This window comes from Rana temporaria, chromosome 3, assembly GCF_905171775.1.
Source record: "Rana temporaria chromosome 3, aRanTem1.1, whole genome shotgun sequence".
Classification (NCBI taxonomy): domain Eukaryota; kingdom Metazoa; phylum Chordata; class Amphibia; order Anura; family Ranidae; genus Rana; species Rana temporaria.
In genome coordinates, this window is record NC_053491.1 from 192660770 (window position 1) to 192681377 (window position 20608).

The window sequence follows — 20608 nt, forward strand, 5'->3', positions numbered from 1 at the left end:
GTTCTCCTGCACACAACATGATCTCTTTATTCTGACCTATTGGCAGCTCACCTTTTATAATACCTAGCCATGTCCCGGGTCCCCTTTGGTCTAATGGGAACCTCCAGAGGTAGGGATAGCCGACATCCTTGACATGTAGTGTGGGTTACAAGGCATGGTGGGTGTATGATGCAAGGTAGATTCATGGGCACCAGACACTTCTTGAATGCAAACATATTTATTCTCTCTTAAACAGAACTGTGGGAGAGAGGGTTTAGAGCCAGGACATCCTTTTAGTAGATGCAATGTTAATTGGCAGACTCTGAGACTTCTATAGGTAGAGAGCCATGCAGGGAAAGGCACCCAGCCGGACACCACATCTGCATGTGTAGGCATGGGGTGGGTCTTACTCTTTAAACAGCTTGGCTGTTCTTATGGGGTTTCCTGTGATGAGCTGACTCTCCCCAAATTACCTGGCGTCCGGACATTGTTCATGGTTACATGTTTTATGTATGTCCTTGTCATGTGTGAGTGATTGTGGATCTGGATAGATTTTCATTCAGATCATATAACACCATTTTTAGTCTCCTTATATCAGGGGTGTCCAAACTTTTTTCAAAGAGGGACAGATTTGATGAAGTGATAATGTACGAGGGCCGACCATTTTGCCTGACATTCTTTGAACCATTAAAATTAGATGCAAATGAACTAATACACTGCCCAACAAGAATTCTCATGCCTTTTTGGCTGTGTGTGGACAAGATTCTAAGGATGAGCTTGGGCGTGTTATTTGAATATACCGTATTTATCGGCGTATAACACGCACCTTAATTGTAAGAGGGAAGTTTCAGGAAAAAAATAAATGCCCATCTGCAGTCTCATCATTGCCTCTGAATGCAGACTCACCATTGCCATGAATGCAGCCTCAATATTGCCATGAATGCACGATGCTCTGGGATTCGTTGGGGGCTACAAAAGAGAAATATATACAAAATTACCAGTGGTGCCGCATTAAATGGTAACGCGGGCCGCAATTGGCCCCGGTGCTGGACTTTGGACATGCCTGCCTTATATATTAAGTCCATTAACCATGTAAATTATTTAATAAATTGTTGATACATTATACATACATTGTTGTCCTTTAGCCCCTTTGTTTTTTCAATCATGTCGGATTGAAAGACTTTGTTTATGCAGTTAGGGGCTGAACAGCAATTGGTATTTCATTAACTTACATGGTATATTACAAGCCTTGATTATTATCTTTTTTCCATATGTGTAGGCCAGCTGTGCCCTATGGCAACAATCTTGAACAGTTCCTAACAAAGGTCACAATCACTTTCACTTCCTCTACAATCTCCTATTGTAGATTGTCACTCAACTGAGCTTCCTAGTCTCTCTCACTAGACTTGATGATTCACTGCCACTGGATCTCCTGAGCTCCTCCAACCTTCTCGCTCATTATCTTCAAGCATCACCCCCCGCATCCCTGCTGGGTCCCTAGCTTGGCATCCAAGATACTTCTCAAGCGTCACCCCACTGACCTGCTCAGCCCCTAGCTTGACACACAAGGCTGCCCTGCAAGCATCACCTCCGCTGGCTGAGTCCCTGGTTTGACACCTGCTGAAGTTTCCCAATTCTTAACCATCCCCGGTTGGTGAAAATACTGCTCCGGTACTTGATTCAGCTACTCACAGTGGCCCCTGGTAACAAGGTGGATGGCCCCTTAGTGGGCGACAGCTGCCCCTCCACCTCTGACAGGTTCTACAGCCGGCAGAACCGGCACTTCTGGTTGGGCTGCAAGTCGCAGTCCCAACCCTACTCTGCTCTCTTGCTCCTGGATGGGTCCTCAGACAGCCTAGCAGCCAGATGTCCCCGGGAAAGGCCTCAGGCTCTGGCCTAGCAGCCTGGAACAGCACAACACACATCCACCCAGACAGTCATCCAGGTTGCACAGAACCCCGATCACCTGACCTCACCCAAATAAATAGGTCAAAGGACCCAAGAGGATCCCTGCCCATTGTCTGAGATACACCATCTATTCCTAATCTGTCCTTGCAATACTCTTGTCTTATCTCTAATGCTACTAGATACCCGGCCATCTAGTGACAGAGGGGAGAAGTGCAGCAATTCCAGAATTAGGGTGGAATCAATTGATCCCCTATCAATTGACCAAGGCAACTATACCTGGCAGGTAAATGTACTAGCAGCCCTGCCTAAACATCAGGGTGCTACATACCATACATAACAGGTTTCCTTTACTCTCCCCATGCATGATGAGTACTATTATATCATGCACAACAGTTTCACATTATCCTCTCACACATAAGTGATCTTTATTCTAAAAATACATGACAGGTCATCTTTATACGTCTATACGCAACATATCCTCATGTTGAGGCAAAATCTGCAAGCGTTCGGCAGGCACTCTTTCTTTTCTGTAATTATGAAAATAAAGAATATCTTAAAATTTGCTATAACGGACTTGCAATAATAAAAAAAAATTCAAAGTGTAGTGTCAGTGAATTGAATCATAAAATGACTCATAGCCCAAACCCAAATCATAAATCCTACATATATGTTTTTCTACTGATCATTTCAGCTTTACACTGGTTATTCAATATGCAAAACATTTGGTCTTTTCTAATGATTACAATAGAACCAATTCAAACTTAATGCAAAAGTGACATCTAGAGGCTGATAGTGGCAATCACACCTATGTAAACAAAACAAGCAACTCCAAAAAGCTATGGGAGAAATCCTACAAGCCATTAAAGACTCTCAAAGATCCCAACATAAAAATGAGGTGAAGCAACTCCAAAAATGTTTGCATTTCTAGCCAATGAGATGCAAACAGCCATTAGGTGTCAGAGATGGATTGATTTTAAGATGTAATTGTACTCAAAAATTTATGAATTAAACAGAGATGAATGGAGCGGAGGTGCAGGGAGACATACTCGGCTCCATTCATAAAAAACGAGACATTCTATTCATGGTTAAAGTGATATTAAGATAAAAATAAAAAAATACATTTGACCGGTGTGCAGGGGGTGGTGCGTGGCACTAAACACAGATAGTGTCTATACAATGCCTTGAAAAATTATTCATACCCCTTGAATTTTTCCACATTTTGTCATGTTACAACCAAAAATGTAAATGTATTTTATTGGGATTTTTTGTGATAGACCAACACAAAGTAGCACACAATTGTGAAGTGGAAGGAAAATGATAAATGGTTTTCATTTTTTTTTTACAAATAAATATGTGAAAAGTGTCGTGTGCATTTGTATTCAGCCCCTCTGAGTCAATACTTTGTAGAACCACCTTTCACTGCAATTACAGCTGAAAGTCTTTTTGGTCTCTACTAGCTTTGCACATCTAGAGAATTACATTTTGCCCATTCTTCTTTGAAAAATAGATCAAACTCTGTCAGATTGGATGAAGAGCATCTGTAAACCGGTCTTGCCACAGATTTTCAATTGGATTTGGTCTGGACTTTGACTGGACCATTCTAACACATGAATATTCTTTGATCTAAACCATTCCATTGTAGCTCTGGCTGTATGTTTAGGGTCCTTGTGATGCTGGAAGGTGAACCTCTGCCCCAGTCTCAAGTCTTTTGTAGACTCAAAAAGGTTTTCTTCTAAGAGTGCCCTGCATTTGGCTCCATCCATTTTTTGACTCTAACCAGCTTCTCTGTCCCTGCTGAAGAGAAGCATCCCCACAACAAGATGCTGCCACCACCACGTTTCACTGTGGGGATGGTGTGTTCAGGGTGAAGTGCAGTGTTAGTTTTCCACCACACATAGCTTTTGCTTTTAGGCCAAAAAGTTTAATTTCAGTCTCATCTGACCAGAGCACCTTCTTCCACATGGTTGCAGTGTCCTCTACATGGCTTCTTGCAAACCGCAAATGGGACTTCTTATGGCTTAATTTCAAACAATGGCTTTCTTCTTGCCACTCTTCCATAAAGGCCAGATTTGTGGAGTGCATGACCAATAGTTGTCCTGTGGACAGATTCTACCACCAGAGCTGTGGATCCCTTCAGCTCCTCCAGAGTTACCATGGGCCTCTTGGCTGCTTCTCTGATTAATGCTCTCCTTGCCCAGCCTGTTTAGGTGGACGGCCATGTCCAGATTTGCAGGTGTGCTATACTTTTTCCATTTTCAGATGATGGATTGAACAGTGCTTCGTGAGATGTTCAAAGCTTGGGATATTTTTTTATAACCTAACCCTGCTTTAAACTTCTCCACATATTTATCCCTGACCTGTCTGGTGTGTTACTTGACCTTTGTGATACTGCTGGTTCACTAAGGTTCCCTAACAAACCTCTGATGACTTCACAGAACAGCTGTATTTATACTGACATTAAAATTACACACAGGTGGACTCTATTTACTAATTAGGTGACTTCTGAAGGCAATTGGTTATACTCAAGCTACTTTTAGTTGGGGGGTATCAGATTAAAGGGGGCTGAATACAAATGCACGCCACACTTTTCACATATCTATTTGAAAAATGTTTAAACCATATATCATTTTACTTTCACTTTACAATTATGAGCTAATTTGTGTTGGTCCATTACATAAAATACCAATAAAATACATGTACGTTTTTGGTTGTAACATGACAAAATGTGGAAAATGTCAAGGGGTATGAATACTTTTTCTAGGCACTGTACCCGCCTCTGCATACTTGTCAACATTGGACATGCAGCTCTATCTGTATTTACAATGTGCGTGTGGTGCTGCAGGTTCCAGCAATAGTGTGAATGAAAGCCCTAGTGTGTTGGGTTGCCGTTCAAAATGAGTGGCACCACAACACATGTAATTATGCATTACAAAATGCAGAGATTTAAATAGGTCATTAGAGCACAATCACACCAAGGGTGTAGGGACTGTGCTGGGTACCATTGCTTAGTACATTCATAACACAAGACAAGGCAAAAAGCGTGCAAGTATATGCCACTGCACTGTGATTTTTTTTTAAAGCCAGAATTCAGAAATATGGCGTTTTAGTCGATATGAACCCTTTTGTTGTCAGAGCTGTTTCTGCAATTTTTTTTGCACAAAGGTTTAAAAAATTATTTTAGGCCTCATGATTATATATTTTAGGTCTATTAACCACTTCCCCACCGCTCCATAGACAAAAGACGTCTACAGAGCGGTGGAGTTATTCCGGGACGACGTCCCTGGGACGTCCTCCCAGAATGCTTCACTCGCGCGCCCCCTGCGGCGCGCTCTCAGAAGCATCTGTGAGCGCTGGGTCTAGAAGACCCGGCGCATCACAGATCACGGTAAATCGCCGCTGATAGCGGCGGTTTACCACGTGATCGTTCCGTCAAATGACGGAGCGATCACTTGTAAACAAACCGGCGTCATGTAATGACGCCGGTTTCTCCCTCTCCTCTCTGTACCGATCGGTACAGTGTGAGAGGAGAGGGGGGAGAGCGGCAGCAGCAGCAGCTGCTGTGGGATGGATCTGTGACAAATGCAGTCACAGATCCATCCCTCCCTCCCTGTGCAATACTCTGCAATAAATAACACCCACACTCTGCAATACCCCCCACACTCTGCAATACCCCCCACACTCTGCAATACCCCCCACACTCTGCAATACCCCCCACACTCTGCAGAATTTTATTTTTTATTTTTACAGAATTTTCAGTGTTTTTTCTTTTATAGCGCAAAAAATAAAAACCGCAGAGGTGATCAAATACCACCAAAAGAAAGCTCTATTTGTGGGAAAAAAAGGACAAAAATTTCAGATGGGCACAATGTTGTATGACTGAGTTATTGTCATTCAAATTGTGAGAGCACCGAAAGCTGAAAATTGGTCCGGTGAGGAAGGGGGTTTAAGTGCCCAGTGGTCAAGAGGTTAATTATATATTGTTAGACCCAAACATGATATACACTGCTCAAAAAAATTAAAAGGAATCAGAACTCCTGGGATATTGATCTGGTCAGTTAATTAGCAGAGGGGGAGGGCTGTATACAGAGGGGGTTTTTAATTTTAACAGCAAAGCAGCTGAAACTGATTAACAACAGGTGCACTAGATGGGCAACAATAAGACGACCTCCAAAAACAGGAATGTTTTTTCAGGTGGAGGTGTCTGACATTTTTTTCCCCCTACTCATCTTTTCTGGCTGTTTTTCACTAGTTTTGCATTTGGCTAGGGTCAGTGTGACTACTGGTAGCACAAGCCGATACTTGGACCCTATAAAGTTTGCACAGGCAGTCCAACTCCTCCAGGATGGCACATCAATACGTGTCATTGCTAGAAGGTTTGCCGTGTCTCCCAGCACGACAGGAGACAGGCAGTAACTCTAGGAGAGCTGGACAGAGCCGTAGAAGGTCCTTAACCCATCAGCAGGACCGGTATCTGCTTCTTTGAGCAAGGAGGAACAGGATGAGCACTGCCAGAGCCCTACAAAATGACCTTCAGCAGGCCACTGGTGTGAATGTCTCTGACCAAACAATCAGAAACAGACTTCATGGAGGTGGCCTGAGGGCCCGACGTCCTCTAGTGTGCTCTGTGCTTACTGCCGGACACTGTGGAGCTTGATTTGGCATTTTCCGTTGAACACCAGAATTGGCAGGTCCGCCACTGGTGTTCTATGCTTTTCACAGATGAGCAGGTTCACCCTGAGCATATGTGACAGACGTGAAATGGGTCTGGAGAAGCCGTGGAGAACTTTATGCTGCTTGTAACATCGTTCAGCATGACCGGTTTGGTGGTGGGTCAGTGATGGTCTGAAGAGGCATATCCATGGAGGGACGCACAGACCTTTACAGGCTACACAATGGCACCCTGACTGCCATTGGGTATGGAGATGAAATCCTTGGACCCATTATCAGAACCTATGCTGGTGCAGTGGGTCCTGAGTTCCTCCTGGTGCACGACAATGCCCCGCCTCATGTGGCGAGAACATGCAACCAGTTCCTGGAGGATGAAGAAATTCATACCATTGAATGGCCCCCACGCTCACCTGACCGAAATCCAAAAGAACACCTCTGAGACATTATGTTTCGGTCCATCCGGTACCGCCAGGTTGCACCTCAGTCTGTTCAGGAGCTCAGTGATGCTATGGTCCAGATCTGTGAGGAAATACCTCAGCACACCATCCGTCGTCTCATTAGGAGCATGCCCTGATGTTGTCAGGCATGCATACAAGCACTTGGGGGGCCATACAAATTACTGAGGACCATTTTGTGTTGTTGCAATGAAATTTCAGCAAAATAGACTAGATTGCTGCATTTTTTTCCTCTTTGATTTTCGGGGTGTCTTTGAATTCAGCCCTCTGTAGGTGGATAATTTTCATTTCCATCAAATGATGTGCCATCCTTTCATCCCTAACACAATACCCAGTCCATATCAGTATAGATCTTCAGCATGCGATTTTTGCCCGTTGAGATCTCATATGTTTTCAAAGTGTTCCTTTATGGCAGAACCCCAGCTTAGAGGCAAGCTGTACACTGTGTAGCAACGTAGACATATGTAGCAAAGTCCCAGGACCCCTTAAGCCCAATGGTGACCTCCGGAGTTAAGGATAGCTGACATCCTTCAGTGTAGAGTGGGTTACAAGGCATGGAGGGTGTAATGCAAGATGAACAGGTGGGAGCCAGACACTTTTTGAATGCAAAGAGATTTATTGTCTCAAACAGAACTGTGGGAGAGAGGATTAGGACCAGGACACCCTTGGTTAGATGCAATATTAATTGGCAGACTCAGAGACTTATATAGGTAGACAGCTATACAGGGTGAAGGCCTCCAGCCGGATACCAGTTCAGTATAGGTAGGACCGCTGTCTCCTTTGGCAAAAATTGTGTAGCTCTTACTAACAATGGTAAAGGTATTCAACCATCTGAAACTAGAACAGTTCTCTTTACCCCACACTCACTCACTGAGGGTCTTTACTCAACAAGCTCCCAGTCTCTCTCACTAGACTTCAGATCCACTAGCCACTGGATCCGCTGAGCTCTTTCACTGTAGCACTCAATATCTTCAAGCGTCACCCCTGCTTCACTGCTGGGTCCCTGGTTTGGCACTCACAGATACTCTTTTAGGCTTCACCCCTGTTGACACGTTAGGTCCCTGGCTTGGCACTCCTCAAGCGTTACCTTTGCTGTACCGCTGGGTCCCCGACTTGGCACTTGCTGAGGCTTTCCCACTTCTTCACCGTCCCCAGCTGACGAGAAGTCTGCTCTGGTACTGGCCTCAGCTCACTTACTGTAGTCTTCGGTAGCAAGGCAGGTGGTCCCTTTGTGGCGACAGCTTCCCCTCTACCTCCGACCACGACTGGTTCCCCGGCTGGCAGAACTGTTACTTCTGGTTGGACTACAAGCCCGTAGTCCCAACCCTGCACTACTTCTGGATAGGCTCTCAGATAGCCTACCTGTCTGATGTCCCCTGGATAGGCCCTAGGTTTCTGGCCTAGCAGCCCGGGCAATATGACACACGTCCACCCAGAAAGCTGTCCAGGTGGCACAGAACCCCAATCACCTGACTCCACCTACATAAATAGGTTCTACCAGCAGGCCAAAGGACCCAAGAAAATTCCTGCCCATTGGTTGAGACATCCCATTCATTCCTAATCTGTCCTTGCAATGCCCTTGTTTTATCTAATGTCACCAGACATCCAACCATCTAGCGACAGAAGAGAGAAGTGCAGCAATTCCAGGCTACCATCACTTAGAAAATAAATTTAATAGCAACCGTGCCTAAACATTAGGGTGCTACATCCTACCCCTGCCTGGGAAAACTACGTCTCAGAGTTTGCAGAAAAATAATTTGAGCTCTCAAGCCAGTGAGCAAAAGTCCTAGCAAAAACTGGGATGGGTGGGGAAAAAGGAAAAGAAAAATGATAAACAATACACGTGGTGTTCCACATGAAGTAAACATGTATAACATACATGAGTGGCAGTTCACACAGGGCAGATAAATATTAGACATTATATACAATTTCACATGTGGCGTACCACCCAAATAATTAAAAGGGGTTGTAAACGGTAAAAAAAAAAAAAAAATAGCTTTCTTTACCTTCCGACACTCCACAACAGGGAGAAAGCCTTGCATTACTGTGTGGAGTTGCAGATAGAAGAAGAACATGAAGTGAGGATTTCTCAGAAGAAATAAGGACATTTAAAAGCAAAATCGAAGGATGAGGTAAGTGAAGGAGGACTGCACTATGGTAAAGGAAGCTATTTAGGGAAAAAATTAATTGAACCTTTACAACCCCTTTAAGCGTTTTGGTGACAAAAATGTCCACAGTTGAAGGCTCAGAAGCATACAAGGGTGCAAGCAGGTGGTGGACTGAATCTGCAGGGGAAGGGTCAAAGATCAGCTGGGCAACCTAGAACATATCGTGGCTTAGGGGTTAAGACCTGTTTGCTTGTCCCTGGTTCAAATGGAGTTTGCATGTTTTCCCTGTGCATGCTTCCCACTCTGCAAAGACATTCTGGTAGGTTAATTTGTTCCTGTGTATGTATTCATGTGAGGTAGAGACCTTTAATTGTAAGCTTCTTGAGGACAGAGTGTGATGTGAATGTACACGTAAAGAGCTGTGCATATTTGGTTGGTGCTATAGGAATACTTGCAATAAATAATCAAAACAAGTAAAGCATGCCTGTAAGGAAACACCTCCTCTGACATAGTTACTTTGCCCATTCAGGTACAAATGTCATGCTCCCTGTCAGAACAGGTAGTCAAACCCTGCATAATCCCTGCCTACAAAGATAATTGGATTGAAGCATGGGCTAAAAAAAAAAAAAAAAAAAAAAAAAAAAGAAGGAGTCCATCTATACTTTTGCCCCAAAATTAGAAAAACATATGTTACATATACCAGTAAAACCTTGGATTGAGAGCATAATTGGTTCCGGAAGCATGATGGTAATCCAAAGCACTCTTATATCAAAGCAAATTTCCCCATAAGAAATAATGGAAACTCCAACGATTCGTTCCATTAACCATTTTAGGTCTTTAAGTTTATAGTCCATATATACAAAAAAAAAATGATAGCAATGTGACCAGGTTGTGTAACCATAAACTGTCCATCCACAAATGGAAGCCTCCACAAGGGGACTAGAAGCAAAACCCAGCAGGAGCTACAGAGTATAAAAGAGAAGAGAGGCGCCTCTTATTGTAGCAATATGGTTACATTTAATGAAGGTGCAACATTTAGCAACTCACATGGTTGATGTTTAAAAGAGGCACATCTAAATATGCAGACATCCGGGGTAAAGCTGTGTTCAATTGTTCTGTGTTTGTGGGTCTTTCTGCCTTTAGTTTTTCCTTCAGCAAGTGAAATGCATGCTCAATTGGGTTAACCACTTCCCGACCGCCGCATGTATATATACGTCGGCAGAATGGCACGTACAGGCAACATTGGCGTACCTGTACGTCCCTGCCTAGACGTGGGTCCGATCGGGACCCCCCCCCCGCTACACGCGGCGGTCGGGTTCCCTCGGGGAGAGATCCAGGACGACGGCGCGGCTATTTGTTTATAGCCGTTCCGTCGCGATCGCTCCCCGGAGCTGAAGAACGGGGAGAGCCGTATGTAAACACGGCTTCCCCGTGCTTCACTATGGCGCTGCATCGATCGAGTGATCCCCTTTATAGGGGAGACTCGATCGATGACGTCATTCCTACAGCCACACCCCCCTACAGTTGTAAACACACACTAAGTGTACACTAAATCCTACAGCGCCACCTGTGGTTAACTCCCAAACTACAACTGTCATTTTCACAATAAAGAATGCAATTTAAATGCATTTTTTGCTGTGAAAATGACAATGGTCCCAAAAATGTGTCAAAATTGTCCGAAGTGTCCGCCATAATGTCGCAGTCACAAAAAAAATCGCTGATCGCCGCCATTAGTAGTAAAAAAAAAAAAAAAAAAATTAATAAAAATGCAATAAAACTATCCCCTATTTTGTAAACGCTATAAATTTTGCGCAAACCAATCGATAAACGCTTATTGCGATTTTTTTTTTTACCAAAAATAGGTACAAGAATACGTATCGGCCTAAACTGAGGAAAATAATTTTTTATATGTTTTTGGGGGATATTTATTATAGCAAAAAGTAAAAAATATTGCATTTTTTTCAAAATTGTCGCTCTATTTTTGTTTATAGCGCAAAAAATAAAAACCGCCGAGGTGATCAAATACCACCAAAAGAAAGCTCTATTTGTGGGGAAAAAAGGACGCCAATTTTTTTTGGGAGCCACGTCGCACGACCGCGCAATTGTCTGTTAAATCGACGCAGTCCCGAACTGTAAAAACACCTTGGGTCTTTAGGCAGCATATTGGTCCGGTCCTTAAGTGGTTAAGATTAAGTGAGGAACTTGGCCATTGCAGAATATTCTACTTATTTTCCTTCAAAAGCTTCTGGGATTGCTTTTGCAGTGTGTTTTGGATCATTGTTCATCTGTACTGTGAAGCGCCGTCCAAACAACTTTTGCTTCGTTTGGCTGAATCTGGGCTGTCAGTATATCTCTAAACACTGCAGAATTCATTCAGCTGCTTCGGTCTTCTGTCACATCATCAATAAACACCAATGACTCAGTGCCAGTGGAAGCCATGTATGCCCATGCCATCACACTGCCTCCACCATGTTTTACAGGTGACGTTGTGTGCTTTGGATCATGAGCTGTTCCAAGTCTAAACACTTTTTTTCTTCCCATCATTCTGGTACAGATTAATCTTAGTTTCATTCGTCCAATGAATGCTTTTCCAGAACTGGTCTGGCTTTTTTAGATGTTTTTTGACTAAGTCTAATCTGGCTTTTCTATTCTTCAGGCTTATGAATGGTTTGCACCTTGTGGTGAACCCTCTGTATTTGCGCTTGTGAAGTCTTCTCTTGATTGTAGACTGACAATGATACGCCCACCTCCTGGAGAGAGAGTGTCCTTCACTTGTCTGGATGTTGTGAATGGGTTTTTCTTTACCATAGAGAGGATCCTGCAATTATCCAAAACTTTTGACGTCCGTCCAGGCCTTTTTAAGTTGCTGAGTTTACCAGTGTGTTCTTTCCTCAAAATGTACCAAACTGTTGACTGACTGTTGCAAATACCGCACTTGGAATCAACTCCAGACCTTTTACCTCCTTAATTAATGAAGAAATAATGAAGAAGTAGCACACACCTGGCCATAAAACAGATTTTGATTCAATTGTTCAATTACTTTTGGTCCCTTCAAAAAGGGGGGTGGCTATTCTTAAGAGCTGTAATTCCTAAACCTTCCTCCAATTTGGATGTACATACCCTCAAATTACACCCGAAAGTGTGCACTTTCAGCTCATATCCATTATATAACTATATATTATATGTTTTGGTAAATACCTGTAAAAATCTAAAATTGTGCCTGTGTCCAAATGATATATATATATATATATATATATATATATATATATATATATATATATATATATATATATATATATATATATATATATATATATGGACCCAACTGTATTTACAATGTCCATTGTAATTGAAGCTAGAGTTCCTGTTCAAAAATTAAAATAATTTCAGCCAATTAACAAAGCAGAATATTCCATTTCATCAAGCAAAATATTTCATAGGTCTATAAAAATCATAAGAGCTTTAATTTACCCAAAATGTCATAAGAGAAAGAATCTAGCTGAAACTGAACATGGCGATCACAAACTGAAAACAGCCTGAAAAGTACCTGCACTACATCAAGGGGATCCTATTAAATATTTCATTTTCATTCCATGGAAAACCACAATGAAGGTCACTTTGTGCTCTGATCATGACAACAGAAACAAACATGGTGATCGTAAAGGTTCACTTTAAAAAACAAAAATGTTATACTTACCTCCCCTGTGCAGTTGGTTTTGCAGTCCAGATACTCCTCTTCTCAGGTGCTTCTTCTGCTCTCCTGGCCCCTCCCTCATTCGAGTGCCCCCTCAACCAGCAGCTTGCTACAGGGGGTACCCAAGCCAACTCAGAGCTCTGTGTATCCATTCAGACACGGGGCCCCTCTCTCCCCTGATTGCCTGACAGACTTTGACAGCCGCGGGAGCCAATGGTGCTGCTGCTGTGTCTCAGCCAATCAGGAGAATTGTCCTGGACATCGCTGGAGAGAGAAGGCGCCCAGTGTAAGCATTAGGGGGGTGCTTGCTACACACAGGTTTTTTTATCTTCATGCATACAATGCATGAAGATTAAAAAAACTTCTGTCTTTAAAATTTCCTTTATACTTTCTGTTCCTAGATCCTAGTCAACACCTAGAGATCAGTAAATGTCAAACTGATTACATTTCAAACTACACTTTATTTCTTTAAATTTGCATGTTTCACCAATAATTTACAGATAATAATGCCTACAAGGATCCTCAGCAATAAAATGTCTGTAGCACACACAGGATAGGTCAGTTTCATACAGTGTAGTTTGCAGAGTACAGAGGATAGATATTGTGTGATCTCAGTGACAAACGAAACCCTGTGTTATATAATTTCTCCCATCTAACATGGAAGATGGTAAGTCCAAGTACAATCCATTCATGTTCTAAAGTTCTTCTTTGAAAAATCCAAGTTTTGCTCGAGACATCTCTTTTCTCAGTTGCATGACCTCCCAGAACATCTGGTCAACTGTGCAGAAAAAGAGATATACACATTCAGACTTTGTTTTAAGGGAGTAAATTCAATTCACACAATGTGGAAAAGGAAAGAATATGATAAGCTTTAGGAAAACTCCTCGTACATTTTTTTACAACAGAATATAGGCATTCTTAAAATCTTCGGTTGTACCAACATTAGGTGCATGCCTCTACGAAGAATCTATTGATCTTTGACAAATCACTGTAGTGTACACATGGGGCAGGAAATGAACGCATTTTACCAGTGATTGCATATAGTTTTGCACAGTGGGGATAATTTACGAAAGGCAAATCCACTTTTCACTACAAGTGCAGTCGCTGTAGACCTGATCTGGACATGTTGGAAAAATAAACAGCATTTTTGCTTGCACATGATTGGATGATAAAATCAGCAGAGCTTCCCCTAACTTCCGAGCTTCCTCAGATCTACAGCAACTAGGGGTGCAACGGATCGTCACCGATCCGTGATCCGAACGGGTCACCCCGTTTGGATCGGCACACCACGCGATCCGCGGAGCGCTCCGGAGCCTAGGCAAGTCCCCGGCTTCGGCCTAGCTCCGGAGCGGCGGCCATCTTGCTCCACCCAGTCTGCTTGCCAGAGCCCAGCGTGACACGCCTCCCCGGGGAGGCGTGTCACGCTGTGCACTGGGCTCTGGCAAGCAGACTTGGAGAGGGAATGTTAGTGAAGCACTGGTTGAGAGGAGGTGGGAAAAAAAAAAAGAGCACAGTAGCAATTCACAAGGGTGGATTAAAGAGGCTGTTTGGACAGGACTTGTTAAAAAGTACAATCTTGCTGTTTTTACAGCAAGATTATTTACTACTACTGCATGTTATTTTCCCCCAGTTCTGACAATGACGATAAAGTATGTGTGTGTGTGTGAGTGTATATATATATATATATATAAAAAAAATTTGGACCGATGAAAAGGGACTTTTTTTTTTGCTGACCTGAAAATGATCCGACCTGTGACTCATGATCCGAGGATCGATCCGATCCGTGAGTTTTTTTATCCGTTGCACCCGTAACAGCAACTGCACTTTTGAGTGCACTTGTAGTGCAGAGTGGATTTCCCTAGTAAATCAACCCCATTGTCTCTAAAATACAAGGAGAACCCACATTCCTCATAGCATGCTGATGAACTTAGGATTTGGAGGGGAAAAAACAAAAACAAAATTAATATCTCCAAACTCAAGGAAACAATAGTAGTTAGCCTAACTAAGGTGATGGCTTCTGTAAAATTAAGCGGAAACATTCAATGGACATGAAGTGAGCATTTTGTGGTATTAATCCGATTTGTATACCTAGCACTGTGCAAGGTCTGAGAAATGGCATCAGTAACAAATGGTTCAAGTTAAAGCTGAAGTAAAGTTTAAAAATCTTATGAACAGGTAGGCCATCTATAGCAGAAGAGACATGCAATGTCTTTATTTTTTACTTTCTGCTATAATACATGTCCAAAAAATAAAATAAAAATAAATGTTATATTACACACTATATTATATATATATATATATATTATACACACACACTGTATTTATTGGCGTATAACACTCACTTTTTTACCCTGAAAATAGAGGGTAAACTGTACCTGCGTGTTATACACAGGGGCCTGTGGAAAGTTTTTTTCCTGAAACTTCCCTCATAAAGTTAGGGTGCGTGTTATACGCCGGTAAAATATATATATATATATATATATATATATATATATATATATATATATATATATATATATATATATATATATATATATATATATACACACACACATACACAATTTATCAGTTTAGGCCGACATACATTCTTCTACATATTTTTGGTAAAATTACATTACATTACATTGATCTGTTCTATAAAATGCACTGATCAATGTAAAAATTACACTGGCAGGGAAGGGGTCAACACCAGGGGGCCATCAAGGGGTTAAGTGTGTGTTCCCTAGGTGTCTTCTAACTGTATGGGGGATGGGCTTACTGGAACATGACAGATCACTGTTCCCAATCACTGGGAACAGTAGATATCTGTCATGTCATCTGGCAGAACGGGGAATCTCCTTGTTTACATAGGCAGTTACCCATTCTGACTCTTCTTACCGCAATAGCAGGTCATCGGCGGACATCCCGCCCGCTATCCTCCTTGCACGGACCAACGTACAGGTACATCGGGTCGCGAAGGAGAGCCAACCTGCCGTAGTATATCTGTGTGAACTGGTCGGTTGGTGGTTAAAAAGGGACCTTTTTTGTTAGGGTAACAAACGCTTTAATGTTACTGACCATCTTCTGCCCTGTAAGCATGAGGGTGGAGATATGGATCAAATGACACCCTACAGGCTGTACTTTTTTGTAGGTTTGTTTTTATAGCTCTTTTACACTACACAGTGGTCATCTTTGGAGAGCAGAACCAATAGGTTTTTCGACTAGTATTTACCGACATCTACTATGTATTGGGTAGTTGCTAAAAAAAAAAAACGTAAAGTACTGCAAACAAATGACTAAAAATCCCTGTATATATTGTGAGGGATTAGCAAGGTGGTGTAAACACTTGATGAAACACACATTGGCCTTCTGACACAATATTCATCTTGAAACCTCATGCTTCAGATAAGCGATATCCATTATATGGATCGGAATAGCCTTGTGGAGATTTAAAAAAAAAAACTCTACACTAACCAGAATGATTCCACGCTACACGTCAACAAATATTTGAAAACAAGCATTATAGCCAACAGTCAGCACCCTAAAAACAGATAAATCATTCACCCCACTATTGCTGCACGAATAGGCAAAACATTTTCATATTGTGTCAAGATCAGGACACATTCACCAATTTCTATCATCTGTAATTGCCTTTTTTTTTTTTTTTTTTTTTTTACAGCTACACAGGCAACTTCTAGGCACCCAACTAATCCATAGCTTCACAATTACACCCTGCACTCACTAGATAATGCTATACTTGGCATATGACAGATAGTAAATATGTGTGGCCTATTGCTCACATCTGGTGCTGCACTTGAGGCCATTTATCTCTAGTAAATTCACATAACTGCTTGAGATAATTCTCCCTGGGAAATGTATGCAAAATAACCTGCTCCAAAAAGAGAAATGTATTCTTCTTAACATTCTTATGTGGTATGTAAAGAAGCACAGTACTGCACTGGAGGACAAAGTACTGGCAGGGAGACTTTAGGTAATTCTTCCTTGCAAATGTAGCCAAATGACTACCAGCATTTGCAAATGTTTTAGGGCTCCTTTACACAAGCCTGCACACTAGAACAGGTGCAGGCTTGGTTTCTGTTGTGCAGGGGCAGTGCTTGTATTGTTACAACACAATGAAATCTTGAGAGAAGCTTGGGTTTTCCAATAAAAATAATTATATACACATACATACAGCATCGATTTGATGCTGCATCTGTCCCCTGCCACTACACTGAGAACTGAGCGATTAAACACCACTGATCACTCAGTTCTTCCCTCCACTTTAGAGCTGCGACTGGTAGTCAGTGGCTCGCTGCTGTGCCCCTCCAGTGCTCACTGGAGTGTTGACTGTGGAGGGGCAGGAAAACTGCTGGATCAGTCACCCAGGAGCTCGCTGAGTGGCTGAGCCAGCTGCCAGTCCAGGCTTCTGGGTGGTTCCAGACTGTAAATTCGGGATTGGCCTGGCCTGGCTGAGTGACATTGGCCAACAGCATTGGCCCGCTGTTGGATAAAAACTAGTCCCAGGAGTGCAGAACAAACTGCACTCCTGTGATCCATAGAAGGAGTAGGGCCAAAAAAAGCTTTGGCTATACTTCTCCTTTAACATTTTTTTTTTCACCTCTACCCACCTCAACATAGCATTCTGAGCAGATCAATGCAGCTCATCTGATGTGGTGTGAACAAGTCCTTAAACATTCAGGAGGTGGGGCATTCATTTGCAAACCTGCTAAATAAGGGCATTTCCCCGATATTCTTTTTTCTTTTGGTAAAGGTAATTTCCATAAATTGTTTGTTGCGCTGTAAACATTCTTTTAAGTAAGCAAAAAAAAATGATTTGATACATTTGCCAAGTATTGCAAATGTTCATATCATGTTACGCAATTATTTTCAAGGTAGACCAAAATTACAGCCTAACACGTGGCATGTTTACAATTACTAAAATTGATTAAAATGAATTTCTCACTCACCATCCTGCTGCTTTACCAGTCCTTGATGAATGTACCGAATATATGTGAAGAAATTACATACAGAGGTAATCTAAAATAATTAAAGTTAAAATTAATGAAGTGCATTAAAACCATGCATGTATAACCAAAGAGAACCAAATCTTGGACTTTACTCACCCTATATCTACAACATGGAGAAATATAGTAATAATTGCTGGAGTCTCCAAGCTTAATCCTGTGCTTACAATTCTTGGTTTGACCACTCAAAGCACATTTCCTAGGTTAAGTAAATACAAAAAACAATATGCATCAACTATTGCGAGTAAAGGAGCACACACAGTAAAACGAAATCATGTGAAGACAGATGGCCCATATAGGTCAATCTAAACCAAAGCCATTCCTTGTGGCCCAAACTAAACAACCAACAATCCAAAATCAGTAATAAAGTGGTTCTATAGCCTTACAGTTTATTACCTTAATGCATTCTATGCATTAAAGTGTTACTTAACCCACAACAGTAAAAATCAGTCTGTTTATGCAGCAAAGTGTGTGTGTTATACTTACTGTGGAACCCAAGGGGTCAAATCCTCTGCATTGTGTAAAAAGGCTGTTTGATCCTGTCTTCTCTGATCCTCCCCTTCTCTCACTGTCTCCAAACCATATCCTGATAGAACAGAGCCTTGGGGGCAAGCAGTGCATGCTCAGTTTGGTGTGTAATTTTTTCTGTGTAATTTTTTTGGGGGGAAGAGTACATGTGATCAGCACTGTCCAGACAGAGTCAATGGTCCTGCAGCCTCATAGGACAATCAGCGGGGAATTAAAACTCCTCCTACAAGCTTTAAACAGACACTGATAGAAGTCACAAGACTTCAACTGCTGATGAGAAAAGGTATTAAGCCTTTTTCGATTTACTAAAACTATTGCATTTCCATGTTCTGTGTGAGACCAGATATTGTGAATGCAGGGTCCTGGGTTTAGTAACACTTTAACCACTTCAACCCCGGAAGATGTGGCTGCTCACTGACCAGGTCATTTTTTGTGATACTGCACTGCGTGGCTTTAATTGACAATTGCGCGGTCGTGTGATGTTGTACCCCCCCCAAATAGAGCATTCTTTCGGTGGCATTTGATCACCTGTGCGTTTTTTTTTTTATAGTGCAAAAAAATGTAAAAAAAACACGACAAATTTTGAAAAAACAATATTTTGTACAGTGGAACCTTCGGATTACGAGCATAATCCGTTCCAGGAGAATGCTTGCAATCCAAAGCACTCGCATATCAAAGCGAGTTTCCCCATAGAAGTCAATGTAAACTAAGATAATTCGTTCCATGGCATGCACATGGCCAGAGGTGGGGGGGGTGGAGAGACTCGGGAATACAACGAGACCTTTCGGCTGCACTCGGAAACAAAGCATTTCCGAACGGCTCCAGGTGTCACTTGCGGCCCCGCACATCTGGCCAAATGCGGTACTGCACACCGCTCTGTGAAAAACCACTGCACAGACCAGGCAAGTAAAATACACCATTTACTTTTTTTTTTTTTTTTTTTATAAAAAAGCTGAAGCTTTAATGTCACTTTTAATCCATTTTCCATCCATCCAAGAGATTAGCTCAAGTCTTTGTATAGACACAAATCAATTAAGACACTAGACAGATGTCTGAGGTTTTCAGTTCTATTCTAAAGGATCTTATAGTCTAATGTCTCTACCAGTCATACAGACACATACATAAGGGAAAGTGTTAGGTTAAAGATGATTAACCTACAATATTTCAATCTAACTGGGACACAGATATTGAAAGTCCTGACGAGGTTGCTTTAACAGTGCAGCTAAATCAATTCCCGATATGCTTACACCATTGTTTTTTCAGATTTAAAGCTTCTTTTCTGAATTTTAACTGGTTTCAGCAATCTTCGGATAATTTTCTCTTCCTCGATATGTGTTTGTTTCTTCACTGTTCCTATGCAGGTAGAGTTATCTCTTTAAATAAGGTGTGACCATTAAACTAGCTATGACTAAGCATCTATCCATGATGTGAAACATGTTGGCTTTTTTGTCCCCATGTCCACCTTCTACCATTGATTGCAGTGTTGCATGAATTTTTGGATGTCATACAGCTTTGGATTTTATCCTTTGTTCATTTTGTTCCAATAAATTGCCTATCAGAGTGCGGCAGTCCAGGACAATTTATTTTTTCCACGGGTTAGCGCAGAGTTTGCACCTGTCAGTACTACAGGGCGGGAGCACAGCATAGGTCGCAGGGCTATTTTCCACCATTAAACTAATGATAGGAATTCAAAAGTCATGAATGTCATTCAAACTATGAGACAGGGCCACAGGAAAATAAATAATTTATGTTACCTTCTGAACTCATGAACCATTTTCACAATGTTTATTAGGACTGTGTAAAGAGGTTAACCAGATCTCAGAGCACGATACCTGCCGCCTACGTGATTATGAGCCTCTTAACATTATTAAATAAATAGTGTGTCATCTACATAAAGTGCCTTGGAAAAGTATTCCTACGCCTTGAAATTTGTCCACATTTTGTCATATTCCAACCAAAAACGTAAATGAATCTTATTGGGATTTTATGTGATAGACCAACACAAAGTGGCACATAATTGTGAAGTGGAATAAAAAAAATATATGGTCTTCAATTTTTTTTATAAATATCTGAAAAGTGTAGTGTGCACAATTGTATTCGGTCCCCTTTACTCCGATACCTCCAACTAAAATCTAGTAGAACCAATTGCCTTCAGAAGTCATCTAAGTAGTTAATAGAGTAGAGTAATTTCATCTTAGTATAAATACAACTGTTCTGTGACGCCCTCACAGGTTTGTTAGAGAACCTTAGTGAACAAACAGCATC

The 20608-nt window shown here is 41.8% G+C and overlaps 1 protein-coding gene across 1 annotated transcript in view; it reads right to left on the reverse strand.

Moving 5' to 3' along the window:
• Window positions 1-13253: 13253 nt before the first annotated feature.
• Window positions 13254-20608, reverse strand: part of LOC120931981 (RAB3A interacting protein) — a 73382-nt gene continuing 66027 nt past the window's right edge. Inside the window, exons 9-11 of the mRNA XM_040344017.1 lie at window positions 17915-18014; window positions 17759-17828; window positions 13254-13590 (exon numbers count right to left, since the gene is read on the reverse strand). Of these exons, the coding sequence (XP_040199951.1) occupies window positions 13508-13590; window positions 17759-17828; window positions 17915-18014 (253 nt within the window). The 3' untranslated portion in view covers window positions 13254-13507. The remainder of the gene's footprint in view (window positions 13591-17758; window positions 17829-17914; window positions 18015-20608) is intronic.